General features: G+C 36.8%; 1 protein-coding gene across 2 annotated transcripts in view; it reads right to left on the bottom strand.

Annotated features, from left to right (window-relative positions):
* The window catches only part of RNF13 (ring finger protein 13), a 136971-nt gene extending 113299 nt beyond the window's left edge, over positions 1 to 23672 (bottom strand). The window contains exons 1-2 of one of the 2 annotated variants that reach the window (XM_012733691.1): positions 23348 to 23672; positions 1524 to 1653 (exon numbers count right to left, since the gene is read on the bottom strand). In XM_012733691.1, the coding sequence (XP_012589145.1) occupies positions 1524 to 1637 (114 nt within the window). In that variant the 5' untranslated portion in view covers positions 1638 to 1653; positions 23348 to 23672. The remainder of the gene's footprint in view (positions 1 to 1523; positions 1654 to 23347) is intronic. The other variant, XM_004674908.2, reaches the window with a different exon arrangement.
* Positions 23673 to 25960: the final 2288 nt, after the last annotated feature.

Genomic DNA, 25960 nt, shown 5'->3' with positions numbered 1-25960 from the left:
ATCATCACTACAACACTCCACTTTACAAATAAAGAAACTGAGTTATTTATAGTGGCTAAGTAATTTGATCAGAATCATACAGCTGGTTAAGTTCCCAGAGTAGTTCACTAAATATTACTGAGACTATCACAGATCTGAACTGTGAACAAGAATCCATTTCAGGTAATAAGGAAGGCAGAGCATGCAATGTGAGAAGCAAGATGAAAAAGGGAAAGAGAGACTGGAAGAAATCAAAGGATAAAAAGAGACTTCATTCCTTGCTCAGCACATTAAGTTCTCTACCTTATTTCAAAAGTCATTACAAGAGGCCCTACCTAGAGGCCAATGGGTTAGGACACAGCACTGTAAGCTAGCTGCAGTGGCTTCAGTGCAAGTTCGATCCCCAGTCCCAGAGGTGATCCACATGGTATGGCAGACCTCTCCTATCTCACCCACAGCATTGTACTTTGTAGATCTACCTGTACTGCTCTCCACTCTGTCTCTGGTGAATCTTCTCACTGCCCCTGCACCTTTGACTTGTACCCCAGTTCTGTATGCATAAATAAAATCTTTAAAAAAAAAAAAAAGTCAAGGACTTTGGGGATAAATTCAGAGAAGTCAGTAAAATAGCAATAAACTTTGATCCTTAAAGGTTCTATTTCTACTCCATTTCAAAAAAACGCCAGACTGTTTTAGGAGAAAAAAATCTAATTACCCAATTCCTTACTAGTAAAGAGTGAGAAATTTCATAGGGATTAGAGTTGATATGCTTTCAAAAGCACAGAAACCAGCCTTGCTCTATCAAGTTCTACAATGATCCTAGACTCTTCCACAAGTGCTCCAGTATGCAGAACCAGGCCTAAGAACCACACCAAGCTTTGATCAGCAATGAGTATGGCCCTTTTATTTATTACCTAATGTAATTAAGCAAATCACTTAAAACCAGACAATAACAGTGACAAATTCGTAGCACAATACCCACACACACACACACACAGTGTATTCTTTTTTTCTAGTTTCATAGAAATAAGAAACACAAGCAAGTAGCACAGTAAAACAATAGTCTAGAAAAGACTATTAAGGTTTTGAGGAGAAATCATGTCTAAAAAACTTTTCTGTCATCAAAGATAAAGTTAATATCTTCTGGCACATTAATATTAATCTCAGGTTGAAATTTTTTACAGATATCTTGAACTACTTCTCAAAGTATCATTATCAAAGTTGCTACAGTTATACCAATTATCAAGAAAAACAGTTAAGACTGCACACACAAGACACAACATGTGAACATAAATGTTTGTGTGTATACTCCTGAGAACACACATATTCTCGAGAACAATATTCATCTGGCACTTATTGTGTATGAAACCTGATGTTAGATATTAAACAATAAAAAGATGAGGAAGGTCCCCTACTTTCAGGTAACAAAAAAGTGTATGTGTCTGTATGTTTGTAGGCAAACATATTATAAGATTTCATCATTTAGAGATTCCCAAAACTTTTAAGGAATGCTATAAGACATGAATCAGTTTTACTTCACTTACTGCTAAAATATCCGCTTCTACAGGTAGCAGGTTTAAGAATGCAAAGAGCTGAATAGTCAAAATGGTGTAGACTTGTGTGGCTGACAGCATGAGCATCCCTATGGAGAGCAGCATCTTGCTGAAAATCCACCTAGAAGAATAAGCAGATGAATAATAATGAAAGTCATGTGACATAATTCTTGACATACAAAAATATCTTTTAAATACACATATTTGTTAACATTAAAATTAGTCAATATATGTTTAATATAGTCATTAACTTAAATAATAAATATATTATATTTCAAAATCATTAAGGATTTACATAGAATTGGACACCAGGCCCTCCCTCCTTGGTGGTACAATGGTTTAAAGTACAGCACCACAAAGCTGGCTGCAGCTGCTCACTGGCCAGAGAAATGACCCACAGGGCACAGCAGACCTCTCCTGACCTACCCACTGATCCCCTCACCAGTGTATTTCAGTAGATCGGACTGTTCTGCTCCCCACTCTGTCTCTGGCTGTATCCCAACTCTGTATGCATAAATAAATCAATCACTAAAAAAAAAAAAAATGAATTGTACACCAAGGTGAACATCTAAGTTTAGTCAATACCTATACGATTCACAACTCTAAATAATCCTATAGTCTGATTCATTATGGAGAAAGCTAATAATCAAAACAAAAGTTTGCTTTACAATGTCATAATTTTAAGAATATTTTTAATTTTTAAATATAATTTATAAATTCACATGTACAGTTATTTTATTTTTTCCTTTATTTGTGCCCACATTAAGGAGTGCAAAAAAGGCAATAATTTTTAAAACAATAATTTTTGCCCTAACTTCAAATTAAAGGAAATAACATTAGTTTGTCAAAAGGCTATAAGAGACCATAAAACAGTGTGTTTGGAAAATTACACCAGTTTCTATAAAATTAATAAAACGGTAGGTATGAGAATGGAAATGGGAGGGCAGCTACAAACAATTGTAAATTAAGAAATAAACATTAAACCCAAATGAAAACACAGGATGCAAGTTAACCAACAAGAACATATATAACTTTGGATAATGTGAACATGGTAAAGATATTAGATACATTTTTTAAATAACTTAATTTTCAAAAGAGTCATTACAGTATTATGGCATATGAAAAAGCCTTTATTTTTGATGACATGTCATATGATCTTTAACTTACTTTAAAGTACTCCAGCCAAAAAAATTTAAACAAAAAAGTAATAAATTTTAAATCTAGGTGAAGAGTATAATGAATTTTATTCCACTATTTGCCTAATTTAATATTTGTATGAGTGTTTTAATGCTGTGAGTAAACACCCATCACTCCTCGGTGATCTTTATAAAAGGACTTCCACTTCCTTTTATTTTGTAAGATAATATACATAACATAAAATTTATCAATTTAAGTATTTTGAAGTGTAACATTCAGTGACATTAACTACATTCACACTGTTATATAACTGTAACAACTATCCACTTCCAGAACTTTTTAATCTTTCCATACTGAAATCTTATAGCCATTAAAAACTAATTTCCCATTTCTCATTCCTCCTAACCTCAGACAAAAACTATTTCTATGGATTTGACTATTCTAGTATCATATATAAGTGGAGTCATTTTTTATTCATTTGTTTGTGGCTTATTGCACTCAGCATAATATCTTTAATAATCATCCACATTGTATGTCTAGATATTTATGCAAAGAATATAGAAAAACTAACATGTAAAGATTTATGTATTTCTATTCACACAGCATTTTATTCACAATAGGCAACTCATAGAAACAATCTAAATGTCCACAGTCAAATGACTAGGTAAAGTAGTATCTCATTATTTATATTCCGAAGCATTTTTTCTTGTGTTTATTAGCCATTTGTACATCTACAGAGAAAAGATTATTCAAGTCATTTGCCCATTTCTAATTGATGGTTATTGATTTGTCAAGCTTCTTCATATGTCTTGTACATAATTCACTGATAAGATACATGATTGAAAAATATTTTCTCCTATGAGTTGTGTTTCACTTCCTATGAATAAGTATATAATTTTGATGGAGTTCAAATTGTCTGTTTTCTTTTGTTGCCAGTGCTTTGCTTTTAATGTTTTATATATAAGAAATCAGTGTCACATCCATTGTCTTTAAGATTTTTCCCATGTTGCTGTCAAAGGGTTCTATATATTAACTCTTAATGTTCAGCTCTTTGATTCATTTTGAGTTAATATTTGTGCATAATATAAAGAAGATGCAACATTCTTTTGCTCTTATGTTCAGGTCTTTGATTCATTCTGAGTTAATATTTGTGCATAATATAAAGTAAGATGCAATATTCTTTTGCATATGGGTACAGTTTTCCTAAATCTATTTGTTAAAGACTGTCCTTTCCTTGTTGAATGAACTTGATACCCTTATCAAAAAACATTTGACTGTGGACTCTCTATTTTATTTCACTTGCCAAATGTACATACAAATATCAATGATACCTGGTTTTGATAAAAATAGCTTTGTATTTAGATTTGAAATCAAGAAGCATGAGACCTCAAATTTATTCTTTATCAACATTGTTTTTGCTAGTTGAGGTCCCTTGAAATTTGATATGAAGTTTAGAATAGATTTTTCTAATTTCAGCAAAAACAGTTAGGATTTTGATAGAGACTGTTTTGAATCTATAGATTGTGTTGAAAAGTGCTGACATTTCAACAACATTAAATTCATAAATCCACAAACATGCATACCTATACACTTGTTTCTCCTTTCATTTATTTTGCAAACATTTTGTAGTTACCAGCATATACATCTTTTGCTACTTTGGTCAGTTCATTCTTAAGTATTTGCTTATTTTCCATGCTATTGTAAAAAAAATACAATTGTAATTTCTTTTCTAAAATTGTTCGCTATTAATGCATAAGAATGCAATTGATTTTTGTTTATTCATTTTATATCCTGCAACTTTGCTGAATTCACATATTAGTTCTAAATTTATTTATGGGGATTCTGCAAGATTTTATAGGAAAAAATAAATCACATTGTCAGTAAACAGATAATTGTGATCTTGCATTTCAATCTAGGTACATTTTATTCCTTTCGTTGGCAAATTACTCTAGTTAGGACTTTTGTAACTACAGTGAATAAAAATGGATTTTATTATGTTGAGGCACTTTCCTTCCATTTTTAATATTTTGGGTGTTTTTATCATGAAAGGTTGTTGAATTTTGTTAAATGCTTTTTCAACATTAATTGAGATGGCATGTTTTTTTATCACTTCATGTTGCCAATAGACTATGTTATACTTCTCATATGTTGACTCATTCTTATATTCTAGGAATTAGTGCCACTTAGTATTAGCACTGTTACATTTGATTTTCTAGTATTTGACCACTATATCAAATACATAAGAAATATTGGTCTATAGTTTTCTTGTAGTGTCTTGGTTTTGATACAGAGGTAAAGTTGGTCTTACAGAATAAGCTAGGAAATGTCAACTCTTCAACTTTTTGGTAAGAAAAACTGGTGCAAAATCTTAAAATACTTGTTGTACTTCAAAAGTGAAGCATCTGGACCTGGAGGTTTTTCTTAGGAGGCTTTTGATTATTGATTCCTAGCCATAGGTCAGTTTGGATTTTTTATTTCCTCATGATTCTGTCATGATAAGCTGTGTATCATTAGGAATTGCCTACTTCTAAGATACTCAATTTTTGGTGTAATAGTTACTTAGAGTATTCTTTTATAGTGCTTTTTATTATATAAAATTGGTAGCAATATTCCCTCTGTTTTGTCAGATGAATTTAGTTATTTTAATCATCTCTCTTTTTTTCTTAGTCAACACAGTTACAGATTTATTAATTTTTATTGATTTTTCCAAAGCCAACTCTTCTTCCCCCATCCTTTGCCCCATTTTAGAGAATGTGAATGCTGTGGCATGGAAACATGATTACCTGTGTAACTTCTGCACACAGATTCCAATGACTCATCTAATGTTGGTCTGGTAATTGCAAAATTAAAACATCCCTAAGCATTAAGAATTAACTCTAACTGCACATTTAAAACTCTAACAAGCCCATATAACTATTCTACACAAAATTAAGAATGGAAATGCATTTTCTAACTATTTAAGACCAACGTAATTTTTTAGGAAATTACCTTCAAAATAACTTATAAGGATGTGAAAATGATTCACATCCTGACATCAACTAGTTTAGTACAAAATAACACTAACTGAAGTAACTATGTCCCTCAAAAAACCTCTGAATAAGCTCATACTGCAATTCATTCTGAAGCAATATTCCTGTGCATCACCGACATTTCAAAAATTGGACCAAATACCTTACTACTAGAATAATTAGATAATCTTTTTCTAGTTTGCAAAATGATTTAATGGATAATATTAATTTGGTTTTCTCCATAATTTTGTCTTATACTGTAACATGTAGCAAAAGTAGCATAGTGAAACAAATTCACTATAAAAAGTGAATAGTTAACTATCTTAGTGTAAAATGTAGTAACATGTTTCATTAAATAGGTTGTTTTCCTCACAAATGAGCTCATAGTTGCATATGGCATAACATTTCCTTCAAAATAGTGGTCTCAGTTCATACAACTCATTATGTCAACAATGGCCAAAAGTGATAATTAGATCAGTTAACAAGCATCACGACTTCCAACAATTCTAACTGGAACTACTAACATATACTGTAGATAAATTCCCATTAAAGTATGGTTTTTGAAACTGTCAAAAAAAAAAAATAGCTGACAGCAAGCAAAAATAAATGTCCAATAGTTCCTTGGCAAGAGTAAAGGTTGCCCAGCTAACTACTATGAAACCATCCAAACTAATAATTAAGTATAGTCTAATATTTTTAACTACTACCATGAAGGAAAGGAAATAATTTCCAAATTCTATACCAACTACTTTATAATTTGATTTCTTCAAACTATAAAGTAAAATGAACAATTTTTAATTACTTTAAAATTAGCAAACAAGGCCCTCTCTGGTGGTTCAAGGAGTTAAAGTGCAACTCTATGAAGCAACAGCCATTGCAGCATAAGTTTGATACCCAGCAAGGAGAGATGACACACATGGCACAGTAGACCTCTTCTGACCTGCATAATGCTCCCCTCAGCAGTGTATTTCAGTAGATCTGCCTGTTCTACTCCCAACTCTGTCTCTGGTGAATCCTCTCACTCCCCACACCTCTGTTCTGTTCTTGATTGCATAAATAAATAAATCTTTTTTAAAAATAAAATTAGCAAACAATTTTCTTCAAAAAATCTATTCTTTTCACCCTCATATTTTAGTATGTACAAAATTTGACACCCCCAGTTGGCCCCAGAAACAATTTCCCTTAACAATGGGGGGCAAGTTCTAAAACACCTACTGTATATTACTGAGCCCACCTATGATAAAGCTTAACTTAAAAAATATAGTAAGGGATTAATAACAATAACTAATAATAAAATAGAAAAGTTACAAAGATACGATGCAGAAGTTGCAGCAAAACAAATATGGCAGCAAATATAGACACAGCTTGACAGTGCCTGATCCTAAAGGTGACAGAGCTGGATACCAGGGAGTACGAGATTGGCCCATCAGTCAGAGGTCATAGCTCAAGATGCACATGCAACAGCAGTAGGTATAACAGTAGTGGGTGAACACAGCACAAAGGCAACAGACATTGAGCTGACCCAATGTAGAGGTGGTAGATAGGGTACAGAGGTAGCAGACATGTGAAGAAAGAATAGATACAGTATAGAGCTGGAAGGAAGAGTGCCTGGAACACACTAGTTGTGGTTCTCAGAAAGCAGATTAGACCAGAAATCAAAAATGGTGAAAGAAGAGGTTTCTGACTTGGCCACCAAAGAATAGAAGACACATTAAGCAAATCCTGCAGCAATGTAGAAAACTTGAGCATTCCTAGGACATCAAAGAACAGAGCATACTTCAACAGAACTGACACTAACACGATTCACAATTCACCAAACAGAAGTAGGTGGAGCAAGGAGCCTGGAGGTTGTACTCCAGGGCAGGGCAGACAGGGAAAGGATACTGGCTCAACCATAATTTACAACCATCAAAGAACATGCGAGTAAAGGAGAAAGATCAAGAAAATATCACATCAAAAAGAATCAGATAACTAGAAATAAACTTAATAAAAGAATGAGTAAAACTTGTACATTGGCGATTATAAAGACATTACTGAAACAAATAGAAGACAGAGAAATGGAAAGATATCCCTTTTTGGTGGATTGGGAGAAATAACATTGTTAAAATGAATATCTGATCCAAAACAACATATAAATTAGTGCGATCACCATCAAAGTTTCAGTGGCACTCTTCAAAGAAATAGAACAAACATTACTGAAATTTATAGAAGCCACAGAAGACCCAGAAAGTCTAAACCAGTCCTGACAATAGAGAACCACAGAGGGTCACACTTCCAGACTTCACACTACAGTACAAAGTTACAGTAATCAAAACAGTACATCAGTGGAATAAAACTAAATACAGAGGTCAATGGAAAAGAAGTAAAAGTCCTAAAATAAACTCACACTTTTATAGACTGTTAACCAAAGAGCATACATTGGAGAAAATAAATACTGTTAGGAAAACTAAGAACCACATGGCGAAAATGAAACTAAATATCTCATACCATACATAAAAAAGTAACTCAAAGTGGATTACAGAGTTGGATAGAAAACCATAAATTATAAAACACATAGGAGAAAACAGAAACAATTCATGACACTGTCTTCACGAATGTTTTGGGGGACCTGAATCCATCATCAAAAAAAAAAATAAATAAAAAGTAAACTAATGGGATTCATCAAGCTAAAAAGCTCCTGTACAGTGAAATAAACCATCATTAAAGCAAGAATATATCATACCAAATAGAAAAAATTTTCATGTCATAATCTGACAAGAGGCTAATATAGAAGAGCTATAAAGAACTCTTATACCTTAACAAAAAAGAAACAAAGAACCCAATCAAAAGCTGAGCAGAAAAGCTAAGTAGATTTCTACAAAGACATACACATGGCCAACAGGCAAATGAAAAGAATGTCAGCATCAGGAAAATGCAAATCAAAAAAATAATGAGATACTACTTCCCATATATGAGAATGGCCCATATCAAAAAGACCAGAAACAAGAGGTGCTGGTAAGGTTGTGAAGGAAAAGAAATCTCCATATATTGTTAATGGGAATGTAGTGTCTATGTAGGACCTATGGCAAATAGAATGGATATTTCTCAAAATATTAAAAACAGATCCACTTAATACTCCTACAATTCCCTCCTAGGTGTATCTCTAATGAATATGAAACACTAATTTTCAGGAATATATGCACTTCTATGTATACCGCAGCACTATTTACAATACTCAACTTATGTAAACAATCTAAGTGCCATGGGTGGATGAGTTAAGAAAATGTGGTATATGGTCCTCCCTGATGGTACAGCGGGTTAAAGCACAGCACTGAGAATCTAAAGCCACTTCCGCATGAGTTCGATTCCCACCTGCCCCGGAGGTGACCACAAGGCGTGGCAGGCCTCTCCTGACCCACCCGCTGCTCCCCTCAGCAGTGTACTTCGTCAATCTGCCTGTTCTGTTCCCCATTCTGTCTCTGGTGAAGCCTCTCACCGTCCCTGAGCCTCTGGCCTGTACCCCAGGTCTGTATACACAAATAAATAAATCTTTATAAAAAAAAAAAAAGAAAATGTGGTATATATACCCACTAGAACACTACAAAGGTGCAACAGCCATGGAACTAGAAGGGATTATACTAATCTAAATAAATCAGAAGGAGAGAGGTAAATACCAGATGATTTCACTCATGTGGAATACAAAGAAACAAAACAAAGGAACAGAGAAAACTAAACCAAAATGAATCCTTGACATCTGACTGCAGATATGAGGGTAGAAGAGGGGACAAAGGGACTATGATACAGATTACAGGTCTTTGATGGTAGATGTGGTATGATAACATACATCTAAAGAGGTGTGAACCTATACCCCAATTCAAACAAAGTACTGCAAACCAGTGTTACCTCTACAAAAAATTAAACTGCATTTAAAAGAACAATTTTAATATGAAAGTTGTGTGAATGTGCTCTCTTTCAAAATATCTTATAATACAAAGTATTTTTGGACTGTAATTGTTCTTAGTAACTAAAACCATGGACAGTGACACCTCAGCTATTCTAGAAGATTAAACTCAATATATCAATCATAATAGGATCAAGGATATTTCTACTGTTAAGTGACAGAATTTATGTCCTGTTCATCCCTAATATATGCCCTCCCTATTCTGCAGACTTAGACAATGAGCTGTCTTTTATAATATTAAGTATTTTTCAGTATTTTGGATTAAAATAGAAGAGAATAAATTGTGGTATTTACATATATAAAATTCTCTGCAACACTGAAAACAAATAACATCTACATGATCAGTCTAGATGAACCAAAAAAGCAGTGTTACAATGAATGAAAATTACTATTATTCCATTTAAATTAAGCTCTTTAAGCGACATAACAGACAATATGAGGTTGAGATTCATATTTATGAAGTGAAAACATAAAGAAATATGAGGCATTATCTTCATAAAAGTCAACTAGCAGATATCTCAAAAGTACAAAGGGGGAGTGTGATTAGGGAAAGGGTGCTTCTGGGATAGCAGCAATATTGGTCTATAGTGTGTGTGCTTGGGCTGTGTTGAGATGGGAATTTGTTCTATAATTTTACTTCTAAAATAGATCTCTTGGGCCCTCCCTGGTGGCGCAGTGGGTTAAAGCACAGCCTACCAAGCTAAAGCCACCTCAGCACAAGGTCAATTCCCAGCCAGGGAAGTGACCCATATGGTATGGCAGACCTCTCCTGACATGCCACTGCTCCCCTCAGCAGCACAGCAGCATATTTCATCAATTGGCCTGTTCTGCTTCTATCTCTGATGAATCCTCTTACTGCTCCCCGCCCCCACCTCCCACATCTTTGGCCTGTACCCCAGCTCTGTATGCATAAACAAATAAATGCTTGTATATTTCTTATCAAATCCTATGCTCCAATATGGAAATCGCTGTTCTCAACCATACACTGGCAAGTATCTTACTAAGTCTTTATACCTAAACTTCTTGTAGATAAAAGAGGAATGTGGTAAAGGGTCAAATTAGAGAAAGCTTTCCTCTTATCTGTCCTTTTTTCCTAATAAAAATACACTTCATAATTCTTTTAAATACCATTATTGTTACTAGTACCATAGGTTGCCAACCACAGTAGTTTACAGACACAGCAAACTAAGACAATTGACAATGCACTTGCCTCATGAATAACAGAAACTGAAGCAGCATTTAGAGAAACAGTAAAAAGTGCATGGTTATCAAAAATATGTTGCTCAGTATAATTCAAAGAATTAATCTCTGAACCAGGATGTTTTATTTTTAATAATGCTTCTGTACAAAGCCCCTACCATCAAAATAGACTTATCAATATAAAGAATGTAATTCTGCACCAGGCACTCTGTTGAACATCTAATATAAATACCTTTCCATCTAATTTTCAGAACAACCATGCCAAGTCAAACAAAAATACAGTAAAAAAGTACTTTGCACTATTATTCCAGTTTCTTTATCTTAGGGAACTGGACTTCTAGGTAAAAGAACTAGAAGAACTCTAAATAAATGAGCCACCTCCCTTGCTTAACATTATTGCTACTAATCCTTTTTAAATTTATGCATAATTTGTGAACAGAAAGATGTGCATACCCTATGCTCTACACAGTTAAGCATGAAATTTGGCATACTATGTTAATGGTAGAGGAGAATGGGGTACTGATCCAGTTTTACCATGCCCACTAATTTAGCAAAGGTTTCTTTAAAATAGCATTCCTGAAATCAGTTCTTACCCATCTTTTCTATAGATACACATGCTCCCTTGGCAAGTGTCTGCAACCTGTAAATGAACCTACCATTACTCCTGTAATTTGCTGTCCTTTATTTATCATAATGCTACTTTTCATCATACATTAAGTCATTTAATTGTTATGTTCACACTTTCGAGGACATCTTTGCCACAAGAATATAAACTCTCCCTAGACAGGAATATTTATTTTACGGATGTATCACAAGTATGTATCAATGCCTGGCACATATTAGTTGCTTAATATTTGAAAAACAGACATGTGTTAACAGCCTGTTGCACAGAGCTTCTAAAAGCAGGCCTCGCTGGATTAGGATTTTCAAAAAATATGTTAAGATCTTAACATTAAAAATATTTTATGTATACATTTAAAATATCCATAAATATCATCAAACAATAAGACAATGTAATATTGTAAACTCTAGGGACTCTGTGGGTTTTATTTTTGTTATTCTTATCTGGATGTTTCAGAATAAAAAAATAATAGAATTGTAAATGCTTCAGGATAAAAAATAATAAAATATAAAAAATTTGTTTCATTTTATATATATATATCAAACAAAAACCTAGAAAAAAACACATATGGCGATCTGTTCCACTTGTTCAAGTTTTCTAAGTGTGCATTATTTTTACATTTTTTAAAAGAATACATAAACCATCAATAGCATTTTTCAATTAACAAATCTATTCACAATTTGGAAAAGATGGAAAGGCATCTTCTGAAGTGAAAATGTACACTCAAAAAAAAAGGTGAAAAAAAGGGCAGGTCCCAAGCTAAGTTAAAAAACTTAAGCTGTCATTTTCTCTCTGTAAACCGTCAAAAGATTCCAACCCACACTACAATGCTCATAGTTATATTACCATTGGGAACAAAGCAGCCATTTGGACTCTAAGGCACCATCTCACCAACTACATATGACAGTTTCATTAATTTTCATATAATGGAGTGCTACCATCCCATGTCCAATGGCAGAGAGATCAGCACTGTGCTCAGATACAAATATATGATCAAAACCAGAAATTTTTAGGCCTACTTCCTAGAACCATTGCAGGCACCAACAATGTGTCAAGAGACAAAAACCATCTAGTATATTAAACAGAGTGTTCAACATAACTGATTATTTAACTGATAGACTGGTAACTACACAGATATAAACAGGGTTGGCAGTGGGCAGGAGAGAAGAATTTCAGAAGGGGGAAAGACCAACTCTCACCTTCACTCTAGTTATGGGGGCTTTTAAAAGCTTCTAGACAAGTGTTAGCATGCAACAGAGCCAACACAAGCTGCTAAATTATATAATTTTTCTTAAATTTATTTATTTTATGCATACAGAACTGGGGTACGGGCAAGAGGTGCAGGGGTAGAGAGAGGATTCATCAGAGACAGAGTGGGGAGCAAAATAGGCAGATCAACAAAGTACACTGCTGAGGGGAGCAGCGGGAGGGTCAGGAGAGGTCTGCCATGCCATGTGGATAACCTCAGGGGCAGGCGGGGATCGAACTCATGCTGAAGTCGCTTGCTTCTTAGTGCTGTGCTTTAACCCGCTGTGCCACCAGAGAGGGCCCTAAATTATATAATTTCAAATGTGTTTTCAAAATGTTGCATTGAGGGAAATATTAAGCCAAGTTCTCTAATTAGAGTAAGTGTGTTGCAAGAATTGTTGCTACCAAGAGCCCCAGAGCAAGCAGGAAACTAAAGGCAAGATGACTTCTCTCTGGCTGCAGATATAGCTTATCTACAAACCATACAACCTAACCATGTGCATAAAGCAATTAAATTTAAGCTGAGACATAAATCTGCCAAAGGGTCTGCCAGCATGGGCTGAGGAAAGGTGCTACCCAGAGACAGGGTTCCTCATATATTCCAAACTCCAGTAATCTAAAGAAAAGCCTCTTTATACTTCTCTGTGTATGCCTGACTTGTAACTAGTCAATAAACTTGAGCCAAGTCAACATTCCATTATGCCTAAACTGCTTTTCAGGCAATAAAATTTAATCCTTTTGTTCTCAAATCCACTACTGAAAATTAAACTCTTTCCCTGTGATGGGTGTTAAGACAGACCCATATTTTCTGCCTGCTTCCTTGCCAATTTATAAAACTCATTTCCTAAAACAAGCAAAAACAGGAAGGGGGGAGATAGGAGGAAATATCTAGTATGGTATGTTTGCTATTTTCATATGGTAGAGATTTCACATTACATAAATATGTCAAAGAGCATCAAAACATTTTAAATATGTACAATTTTCTATATGTCAATCTGAAGTCAATGAAACAGGTCTTAATTTAAGAGAAATAATTATTATTAAAGTCTGAGAATAAGGCTCACAGAGAATACCCCAAAAGGATAAACTTGGAAAGGTTACATCCATGAGACCACAGTCAAGTCCTCATTCAAGACTGCTACAGAGTAGAGTGGTTGTTCAACCAGACCTAGTCCAAAGTTGCCAGGCAAGCAGGAAATGATCCTGAGTATGGTGGGCTGGTGTGCAGAAAAATAACAGTAATATAGAACACAGGCCAGTGTGCAGAAACAGAACACCTGTACAGGTACAAGACATAAAATGTCCTATATTCACATTAAAAGAACTGCACAGGCAAGCCACAACTGGTGGAAGACATACCTCTTCCTCCAGAGTTAACACCAGTTCACAATAGAAGGGTCTAGACTAGGTTAAGTACTCTGGGCACAGGGCTGAGGCAGCCCACTCAATTCTGCTGCTAACAGTCATTGAAAAGGTACATATAAGTGTGAGTTTAGTTCTGAACTAACTTCTAATGATCAGTGTTTACTCCAATGATATGCTGTTTTGATTATTGTAAATTTTCAGTTCAGTTTGTGAAGTCTGAAAGTGTGAACCTCTAGTTCTTTTTTGTCAGGGCCATTTTTGCCCTTTGGGTCTTCTGTGGTTACAAAAATTTCGGTAATATTTGTTTTATATCTTTGAAGACTGTCACTCAAGCGTTAACAGGGACCGCAAAGAACCTATTTTGGATAAGATGGTCATTTTAACAATGTTATTTCTTCCAACCCAAATACGAGGGATATCGTTCCATTTCTCTATATGTTCTATTTCTTTAAATAGTCTTAATTTCCATTGTATTCCTTTATTAAATTTATTCCTTGTTATTTATTTTTTCATGTGTTTTCTTTTTTTATGTTGTTTATATATTTTTTACATCATTGTTCACTTTAGTACAATGTTCGTATTGTCCTCTCAGGTGTAGTCACCATAGAATTCCCACCAGAAAGTTACAGTGAACCATCACCATAGTGTCTTATGTTCTTCCTGCCCATTTTAGTCCCTCTTCCTCTCCTTCCCCTGCCGAATTATCTCCAATTTATAGTTTCCTTCTAGATTTTTCTTCCTCTTTCTTTACCTGATCTCTTATTAGGTTCCCCTATATTTCTTCTACAAGTGAAACCATCTGGTACTTTTTCCTCCTGACTTATTTTGCTGAGAATAATCTCTTGTAGCTCCCTGTTGCTGCAAATAGTATGCATTTATCTCTCTTGATTGCTGAAAAGAATTCCATTGTGTATATATACCACATCTTGATCCAGTCATCTATTTTGGGGCACTTGAGTTTCCATTTATCTATTGTAAACAGTGATGCAATAAACATAGGAGTGCAGGTTTCCTCTCGAATTACTATTATTGTGTCCTTTGGTAGATTCCTAAAAGTGGAATTGCTGAGTTACGTGCTTCATTTGTAGTAATTTCAGGAACTTCCACACAGCTTTCCATAGTGGTTGGACCAGTATGCAGTGTAAGAGTTCCTTTTCTCTATTTGATATTTGTGATATTTTCTTGATCTCTCTCCTTCAGTTTGTTGTTTATGTACAGGAACTCAAAAGACATTTGTTACTGATTTTGTAGCTACAACTTTATTGATCTTTTGTTTCCAATAGCATTTTTAGTGCACATTTGGGATTTTCTATTTCTATCATGCTATCTGCAAGTAGTGATAATTTATTTCTTCTTTCCCCTTTTGAATTCCAGTCATATATTTCTTTAGCTAAGGCTTTAAATACTATTCTAAAGTAGTGGTTAAAATGAACATCCTTGCCTCATACCCAATAGTTTTTCATTATTCTTATCACTTGACCAAGTACACTGCTGAGGGTAACAGCAGGTGGGTCAGGAGAGGTGTGCCACGCCATGTGAATCACCTCCGGAGCCAGAGATGGAGCTCACACTGAACCAGCAGCAGCTCGCTTGCTTGCAGTGCTGCATCCTTACCTGATGTGCCACCAAGCAGGGCCCTGTTTGTTTGTTTGTTTGTTTGTTTTTGGTGTTGCATGAATATTGATGACTGTTCATGACTGTTAGGTCTTCCTGGTTTGTTTAATACCTGTCCCTGCCTTGCTACTTTTTTTTAACTGGAAGTCTATTATTTTATCTGATATATTTGGTTGCCCCTGCCAGTTTTTGAGACCTATTTGCTTGTAGGATTGTTTCTGAAGCATTTACTTGGAGTATATGTTTACCTTTGAAGCTCACTCTTGAGAGACAGACAAATGTTAAGTTTTAGTTTCTGGTTCAATCAGCCATTCTGTGACTTTTAATTGGTGAGTTTAATCAATTTATAAATAGGCTGATTACTGAGAAAAATTATTTACTACTCCCATTTTGTCTTTAGTTTTCTTGTTTGATGTATTTACTCTTCAATTTATTTTATTTTATTTTATTCAACTTATTTAGGAGAGCTCCTTTAAACAATTCCTGTAGGGTAGTTCTTTTTCTGGTGTTGGAAAATCCCTTCCCTCGTTTGTCTGGTAAGGTTTAGATATCTATGTAAATCCGTCATTCTGAAAAGGAGGATTGCATGATACAGTATTCTTGGCTGGTCATTTTCTCTGTGTATTTTGAAAAATATCATTCTACTCCTCCTTGCTTTTAGGCTTTCTTCTGAGAATTCTGACTCCTGTAAGGAAATACCTTATAGAACTTTTCCCCCCAACATCATTAACATTCTGACTCTGTCTTAAACACTTGGTAGTTTCACTATGCAGAGGCTTAGTGTAGTGCTCATTATACTTAGATAACCAGTTGTTCTTTTAGCATCTTGTGCTTTCATATTCAGTTCATTTCCATGGTTTAAGATGTTTTCCTCTATTTTTTCTTTGAATAAACTCTTTGACCCCCCCTTCCTGTGGGATATCCTTTACCCTAATGTTGCCTTTCCTAGTATTATTTGATAGTTATTTAACTGTTTCTTCACTTTATTTGTTTTTATTTCTCTCTTACACCTGGGTCCTTGTATGTTAGAATCTTCAACATCACCGACTTCATTCTATATTTGGTACATTCTTCTCTAAAGCTTTTTCTGGTATTTTTTTGTCTTACCTACTCATTTTTGTATATCCTCCAACTCCATTTTCTCATTTAAAGCTTCATTTTTATTCTGTGTTCATTAATTTTATTTTTCAGGTCGATCGGTTTTTGTGAATTTCGTCATATTTCTGATTAGTTTTACTGAGCTCTCTGTAACACATGATTTAGTATTTTTGTCTTTGTGGTTTTTAATTTTTTTCCTTATTATTACAATCTTAATTCTCTGAAATTTAGACTCTGGAGAGCTGTTCTCCTTTTATTATATTCCCTTGATGTCTGAAAGAAAGATCTGTCCATTTGTTTCTGCCCACTTTGCTGCTTTAGATTTCCCACTCTCTTTCTCTATCTCTATCTCTATACATGTATGTATAGGGAAATATATCTATCTATCTATCTATATATGAGTGTATGTGTGTGTGTGCGTGTATATCCATATATATATATACACACACGCACACACACACACTTAAGAATATATGTTGTTAATTATCTGAAGCAGCAACATAGAAAGTTTAATTTTTACTTTTCCAATAGGTGGGATTTCAGTTTAGAGACTTTGTTGGTGTCCATATGTCCTGACACCTGACCCTACAGTTGCTGAATCAGAGTCAGGAAGGGTCCTGGACCCCTATAGGACTCTTACTGATGTTGGGGCAGGGAACTCATGTTTGTGGCACCACTGTTATCTTTCCTCTTTGGGGTTCCATCTCTAAGACTCTGCAGTCCATGCACTGTCAGTGTACTTTATGAGGGGTGATAGAGAAAGAGTACAGTCCACGGAACACGGACTATACAGCATGTGTTTTCCTTAGTAAAGCATGTGCTTGCACCATATTTAGCTCTCTCCAATCCAGTGTGGTTGGTTGAGCTGGCATCCCCACTGTATTTATTAATACTGCCCCAGACTGCAGCCTCCAGGCATTTCTCCCCACCTACTGTCTCTTCATTAAAGTATGACTCTCTTCTCTGTCATAGTCTGCGTGATCTTAAGAGTTTTCCTGCTTTACCCCAAGCCACGAAACTCTCTGTATTAAGTGTACCTCTGGCTAAACTATTCCTTTAGAAGCAAAGCAAGGAATGACTTTTACTGCCATCTTGCTCCTACTTTCCCAGATCTGGACCTGTCATAACACAACATCTTTGTTTCTCCTCCATCAGAAGTATTTCATTAATACACTTACTGAGTTTTACAAACATCTAAGCCATTCCACTGAGGGAAAGGAAGGAAGAGGGAGACATACATAAGAAAGAATCGTCAAAATGCTATTTGGAATTAGTTGTAATCTAGCATAGAACTTATTATCTGTTAAAATTGTGATTTTACAAATAAACATTACACAAAAAAACCCTACCTACTGACATTATGAAAACATACTTTAAATCCCCACTAGAAAAGAAGTTTCATCACAGCAAGGGGTTTTGTCTCTGTCAGTTCACTAATCTACTCCAAGTACTCAGAATAGTGCCTGACATAGATGGTATTTTGATGAGTGAATAAAATGCTGTGAAAAACTTGTAAGTTTAGAAGCAAAATAATATTTCAAATAATGATGTGACAAAATATGTTGTCTTTCTTTGTCGCAGTATTTATGCTTAATGTTAATTTTATTTGATTGGTCAGTTACTTGGGCCAAGTAGTACAAAGAACCAAAAATACTTCAGAAATGGGTAAATTATACTGCTTACTTTAATATGGTGTCCTACCCAGCTGCACTAACCGCCCCCCCCCCAAAAAAAAACTGTCAAGAAAGGCTTTCACTTAAAAGTAAGCCTTCTTTCATGTATAAAAAGTCTCTAGATGCTTCTCTTTCCATCCTTCAAGGTCAGAATTTGTATTATCGTCCTCATCATTTACAGAATGAGATAAATAACCAACACCAGAGAGTGGGTTTTGGCATTCTCATTCAACCAGAGAATGGTACAGATATTCACTCATATAATCTCTACTCATCTTATCCCATGATGTAGCCTTATTTTATCCATTGAGGTTATTCTCCATAATCTTGACTATAAGTAGAGTACAACACCAATGCAACACTTCTACCAAGTGCCTAGAGTTTATGATTAAAAACATTTTGCTATTAATCAATTCAGAGTAAGAAAAGAATGATAAAAATGACAAATCCAGAGATGTTGCAACAATTCAATGTATGCATATAAATGAATGGCATTACATAAAAATCACAGCATCTTTTTAAGTTGTTAGTACGATAATACCTAGTCATCAATTTGCTGCATCTCTTTTAAAATAATAAATAGGAGCCTTGTTAGTTTTCCCCAAAATTTCCCACCCCACTCCTTCCCTCCTGTCATCAGGGACAGAAAATATGTTATAGGGAAAAATAGTATGTATATAGTGCATACATCTCAGTAAGTAAGATATCTGCATTTCTAAAGGTAGGTGTTACATCATTACTGTGAAACTTTGGCCCACAACAGGGTAACTGCTGTACACCATTTACTCATAAAATGAGCATTTGATCTCTTTCCTGTTTGTGGAATATACAGATTTCTCAGTTTCCAATTTACATTTTCAAATGTCTGAACAACTCCTCAGATCCCTATCACCAAGTCCTCCTCCAAAATCGCCAAAACTCACTCTTTATCATAAGATCCTTATTTTTGTTAAAAGCATCACTATCCCAGGTTCTCCCTGGTGGCTCAACAGTTTAAAGCACCTCGCTATAAGCTCTCAAATGCCACTGCATCACCAGTTAGATTCCTGTTCAGGGAGCTGACCCATATGGTATGTCAGACCTCTCCTAAGCAGTGCAGTATATCTGCCTGTTCTGCTTCCACTCTGTCTCTGGTGAATCCTCTCACCCACCACAACACTGGCCTGTACCCCAGTTCCACAAGCATAAATAATCTTTTAAAAAAAAAAAAAAACATCATGGGCCCTTCCTGGTGGCTCAGCAGGTTAAAGCACAGCACTAAGAAGCTAAGGCCACTTCCACATGAGTTCAATCCCTGCCTGCCCCGGAGGTGATCTACATGGTGTGGCAGACCTCTCCTGACCTGCCCGCTGCTTCCCTCAGCAATGTACTTTGTCCGTCTGCCTGTTCTGCTCCCTGCTCTGTGTGTGGTGAATCCTCTCACCATCCCTGAACCTCTGGCCTGTACCCCAATTCTATATCCATAAATAAATAAAATCTTTAAAAAAATCACTATTCCCCCCCAGATTCTAATGTCCATATTCATATCAATTCCAAATGTCAACATCAACAATTCTCAAATCTATGTCCTTCACTATAATCTTACCATCAATTCTTTCCTCAATTATTATAATTAAACTCATATCTATCCCCAAGTTTACTGGACTTCTATTCCACATTAGCATGGATAAAGAGGTATATGTCTCAGCTAAGAGTCATGCACAAAGTCCATATCCTGGCATTTAAGGATCTCCATAATCCTATCTGTCAATCTTTACCAACTTACCAGCCTGTTCCTTTAACATACAACCTTGACAACAATTCTCTGCTTTCCTATCTCTATACCTTTGTTTGGTTGATATTCTTCTGTGCAACTATATTTCTCATCCTCTTCCAAATACTAACAAACTTTCAAATGGCCAGATCCTCAATGAAAGGGAAAAGGCTATCTATTGAATACAATAAATTTAATATTTTCCAAGCTATACTAATCCCCACAAAAACTTAAAACTATATTTTTCAGTAAAAAGTTAAGGAAATTGGGGCTTAAGGAGCACAATAAAGAGTCACAAAGGGCATCCTCTATTTTCTTAGTTAAAAAAAATTACATAAAACACATAGGTTTTATAATCAGGACACTTAGATTCAAACTCCAATGACTCCACTAACAATTTGTCTGTGTGGTATCAGCAAGTCATTTATTGCTTTTCAACTACACAAAGGAAATAATTGTGCTAGCACCACTGTAATAACAGTGAGAATTACACCAATATAAAATGCTCAAATAGTATCTGGCCTATACTACTGTTAGCTATCATTACTGTTTTTTTTTTTTTTTTTAAGATTTATTTATTTTTGCATACAGAACTGGGGTACAGGCCAGAGGCTCAGGGGCAGTGAGAGGCTTCACCAGAGACAGAGTGGGGAGCAGAACAGGCAGATCGATGAGGTACACTGCTGAGGGGAGCAGTGGGCAGGTCAGGAGAGGTCTGCCACACCACGTGGTCACCCCCGGGGCAGGTGGGAATCAAACTCATGCCGAAGCGGCTTTAGATTCTCAGTGCTGTGTTTTAACCCACTGGGCCACCAGGGAGGGCCCACTGTTGTTTTTTTATTTATGCTAAGGCATGTAAACTCAGACATTAACAATTATATGTTCTCAAATCAAGTTTTGAATACTGTAAGAACTCTGTAAGAGATTAATACTAGTTTAATATATGTTCAATAAATATTTGTTTAGTACATGAAATTTGAAACAACTACTATGCTTTATTAAAAGAAATTCACTTGCCTATTAATTCTGCTTCCTCCTTTGAGGAAACAAAGAATGCTGACTGACTTGCTGACTGACTTTCTTTCCTTTTCTTATATCATGTGATCTACCATATGCAATGCCATATGGTAATATGTCAAATGGTGCAAAACACTATTCTAATCCAAACTCATTTTGCCTTCTGCCAAAAATTATTAATCCCCAGATTTTAAGATGTCCAAAATCATACTTTTTACTTAAAAGCCAATGATTTTTTGGTCACATCAGCATGAAGTAAGCATGCCATGATATTTTACCAAGTCATTTCATTTCATACAGTTTCCTGACAAAATATATAAACTATAAAATGCTTTCCTAACAAATTTACTTTAAGATGTAAATCTTTCATACCCTTACTTCTGTCTTTACTTTGTTAAAATTACTGTCTAAAAACTTCCAATTAAGTTACATTGCTCTGCAGAAAAAAATACCAAAGAAGAAAAGCTGAATTTTGGTAGCAGGTAATCCCCTCCAAAATGCTTGAAAGAAATGAGTTTTAAGTAAGAATAGATGTGCGTTTACTCCAAATACTTCAGTACTAGCCCTTACAAACCAAGATTTAGTGCCTAAAATGTTAATATAAAAACTTCCATTGCTAAATAACTGGGCTTCTTATCGAACCACTTCAAAGAGATAAAATGTTTTTAGACTTAACTACTTCATTTCAACTAATACTCAAAAATTCCTCCTCTAATTACAGACAAAAATGTCACAGAATTAACAAATGGCAGAGCTGAAGGCTGAATCTAGTGTACTTATTCACAAATTTGGAATGTAATGTTTTGTCATAATCCACAACAATACAGTATCAGTATACATTTACCTCTTCTTATTAAGACACGTATTTAACATTTTTTGAAACCTGAAACACAAACTTCATGAAACAATATTTACTCTTACTCCATAGGTACCTCCTGCTATTTTTTTTTTCCTTCTTTCTTTCTAATGTTGACATATCAAATTGATTACAAAATCCATTACTAATCCCCAACGGGAACAGGCACTAAAGCACTGTACTACAGTTCTTACCTCCTGTTTAAAGTTCTTCTTATCTGTTACCACAGTCCAGTTTTGTTACTCTAAAGTGAAGCTAATCTCCTCAAGCCATTAAAACTGTCTTTAACCTTTGAAAAAAAATCTTTGAAAGTTCTTGCTTTCAAAAACCATGAAACTGATGTGTTTCTCTACAAATCTGTGGAAACACCATTACTTATTTATATTGTATCGAAACTGCGGGTCTTCTCCTTGGAACAACAGACCGTTGTTTAAAGGAATGATGTTTTCACTGTTCCTGCTGCATCACTGATGAACCATCAGTAAAGTCTACCACAACTTTCCAGATAGGTTTGGGGCTACAAAAGAGGGACCGAGCAGCTGCCCACGGTGCTGAAACTGAGGATGAAATGATAACTTAGTTTCACTATTGCCAAATTAGGGCAAAATAGAAGACTGAAAAGCATGCAGAGAGCCCTCAGAGGCTGCCACCAAAGTTGGCGTAAGTGCTTTTGGGATCGCTCGGTGTCTGCCCACTCCCTCTCTGGGACAGAGTTCTAGCATCTTTGCAGGTCAACCAATAAACGTCCTGGCAAACTACTACTGGGTTTAGGAGGGAGAAGAGGGATCTGTCCCTAACAGAGTAGTCACGTCCCACCTTCTATCTAAACTTCCGGAGGGAGGAGGGGGAGGGCGGTAGTTAGAGGAGGGGCGGGCAGAAAGGTTAGCAAAGAGGCACCTGCTCTTTTTTTTTTTTTTTTTTTCCAAAGACTAAAGTCCCCGCTTCTAACGTAAAGGGACTTCGCCGACTTTGCAGCACGTCCTTGCCAGAGAGACGCGTTCTAACATCTTCCCAGACTACTGCTAACCCAGGAGTGTCACGGAGACGCAAAACAACTTCAGATACTCCAGGGATCAGGGAGAACTCGGCCCTCCCAGAACAGGGCTTTTTTTCTTCCTTTTGCAAAAAGGCTACTTTCCTCCGCCTCCAGCCCGGCGAGCAGGTCAGACCTCAGCCTCGGGGCCGCCTCGGAACTCGAGGGACCGCGAGGGGGTGTGTTCTCGGAGCCAGGCCCTGAGGAGGACAACCCGCCGCCCAGCCGCGACGAGACAGAGAGCCACTTACCTGAATGCCTAGTCCCTCAACACAAATAGGTACGCCCGCCGCGTCGATGCGGGAGAAGAGTCTACCATGACTTCCTGACTGGATATCCGCACCGACCCCACAGCCCCGAGTCAGAGCAGAGACAACACCTAGGCGAGGCGGAAGTCCCGCCCCACGCGCCTCATTGGCCGATACTCGAGAGCAAAGGAAAGTTATTGGGCCACAGAGCTGCTTGCTAGGGCTCCTTCCCACTCGCGCAACGGGGCTCGCTGCTGTTTCGCCCCGCGCGGAGAAGTCCCCAGCTCGCGGAGACCGGTTCGCGGCCGCGCGATAGGTCCTAGCTGGAAGCCAAGGGCAGGGTGGGGCGGGCTTCTGGAGTGTGGCGCAAGAATCCGGCGGTGGCGAAGGAGCAGGCTGGCCGGCTTTGGGGGTTGGTTGCTGGCATCTCCCGCCCGCCTTGTGCCCCGGGGAGTGGGCTTTGGAGTCTGTAGAGGACGGGACCACCAGCACTGGCCGCTGAGGCTGCTTAGCCAAAGGAGCCTGGGAGCCAGCGGTCGGGCTGTCCCGAGTCGGCCTGGTTCATCTCTTCCCTGCGCCGCAACTCACCCGCCCGGCGGTTGAAGAAAGGACAGGGCCTCATTCTCGCCAGGCTTCTAGGCTGAGATCCCGAGGGTGGGTCCCAAGCCAGCGCCTCCGAGTCTGGGTCATTTTGTTAGAGCTCCTATCAGGCGACCCGAGGCTGCACGCGTGTCCCCAGATGCCTGGCCCCATCCCAGCGACGTCAGCGTTCTGGGCCGACTAGCTGCCTAGGGACTTAGCAAAAGTCAACCATGTGATTAAGCACCAGGTCAGCCTTTTAAAGCCTACCACCCTACTAATAATAAACCTCCGCCCTGGTGTTGTCATCTTAAACCAAGCTATTTTGAAACTTAAATTACCCAGATGGGATCATTCACTCTAATTTAACCAGTTCCCAACTAGCCACTTGAAAGAGACAATTGTGACTTAGTGCAAGATTACAGAGTCCTGAATTAGAATGCCAGCAGACTAAGATTGTAGTCTGGGCTTCAAAACCAGAAGACCCTTTAAAGTGGCTTTAAAGATTTTGCATACTTCAATCTCATCTTCAAAACAAAGAGGGGGTGTCTGTAGCATATCTTCAGACTTAAAAAATAACCTTGATTGTTTGGAGAGACCTCAATGACTGGGACACCTTAGAGGGGGGCACCTTTTGTGCCTTTTAAATTGTGAACCTTGCAATATTACCTACTCCAATAAAATTAAATACAAAAAAATTAAAATCAAATTACAGTAAGATAATTTCCTTTTCTATATATTCCATAACTGTGTATTTTAGTTCTATTCAATATTTCATATGCAGTCCTGTCCCAAACGAATTGGGACTATTACTATGAAAAGTAGTATAATGTGAAAGTAGTTATAATATCTAAGTATTCATCTCAAATTGTTTTATATTAAATCAGAGTTTTCTCATGACATCAAAAAAATAAAAATTGTGGCCACCTCTTACAAATTAAAACTATGAACAAAGAAGAGCGCTATTTACACAACAATTTAGCATTTTTCAGACCATCGTAGATATGGCTCTTTCAGTTCTGAGCTATGTAATGTGTTACTACATTTAGATAGACTAATTGTGCTGCAACTTGCAAAAGCATTTTTTCTCCCACTGTGTCCAATGAAGGCAAAAGGGTGGTAAGTAGATGGGGCAAAAGAGTGGTAAGTAGATGGAATATATATATATTCCACTCCCCCCACCCCATCTACTTATATATATACATATATATAAATTTTAACAGGGTCTTCCCCAGGGAAAGAGAAGTTTCCAGGTTTCCTGCTCCGCCCAAGGAAGGGTGAAACTGATCAGGGAGGAGGCTAATCTAGAGAAGAGACTGGAGAAGGAAAGGAGGATGGATATCAAGGTGACCTGGAGGAGGCAAATGGAACAGAAAGACATGGAAAGAGCTATACTTGCTTAGCAGCCTTGGATTTTTACCAGGGACATGGAATGAGACACTTGAAAGAAACATGAGATCAGTGAGGATGTTGACCAGTGGGGGTGGCACCTTGATTTTGATTTTGCTTTTTCCTTTCAGAACTGTCTGGCCCCTTCTGCCTCTGTCCTAGTGGTCCCCACCAGGCTTGTGACTGGCTTTCAGGCCTCAATGGCCCTGCTTTGGACCAACCCTGTTTGGCTGGACATTTACACATGAGGGGATGGGTAACTTTGGGCGACTGATTTAGAAACTATATTCATTCCCTTCTCTTTATTGCTTACTAATTGTATTAATGCTTCTCTCTATTAGCTCTTACACACTAGAGAATGTTTTGTCTTGATACAGTAAATGGTAGAACCTATTTAGAACTGGCAGGATGTGGTTCTGGGCTGCACCTCACCCTGCCCGGTGACATTAATGTATTCAAAGTGGGCTACACCTTAAGAACAAGAATTGTTGATATGAAATATGATGCCACTAGCCACTAATTATCTCATAAAAATAAATAAAAAGGCCCTCCCTGGTGGCGCAGCGGGTTAAAGCACAGCACTAAGAAGCTTAAGCCACTTCTGCATGAGTTCGATCCCCGCCTGCCCAGGAGGTGACCACATGGCGC

This window comes from Condylura cristata, unplaced genomic scaffold (genome assembly GCF_000260355.1).
Source record: "Condylura cristata isolate star-nosed mole 26May11 unplaced genomic scaffold, ConCri1.0 scaffold00003, whole genome shotgun sequence".
Classification (NCBI taxonomy): domain Eukaryota; kingdom Metazoa; phylum Chordata; class Mammalia; order Eulipotyphla; family Talpidae; genus Condylura; species Condylura cristata.
The sequence above is the reverse complement of the archived record's forward strand: the minus strand, read 5'-3'. Positions and strand labels throughout refer to the sequence as shown.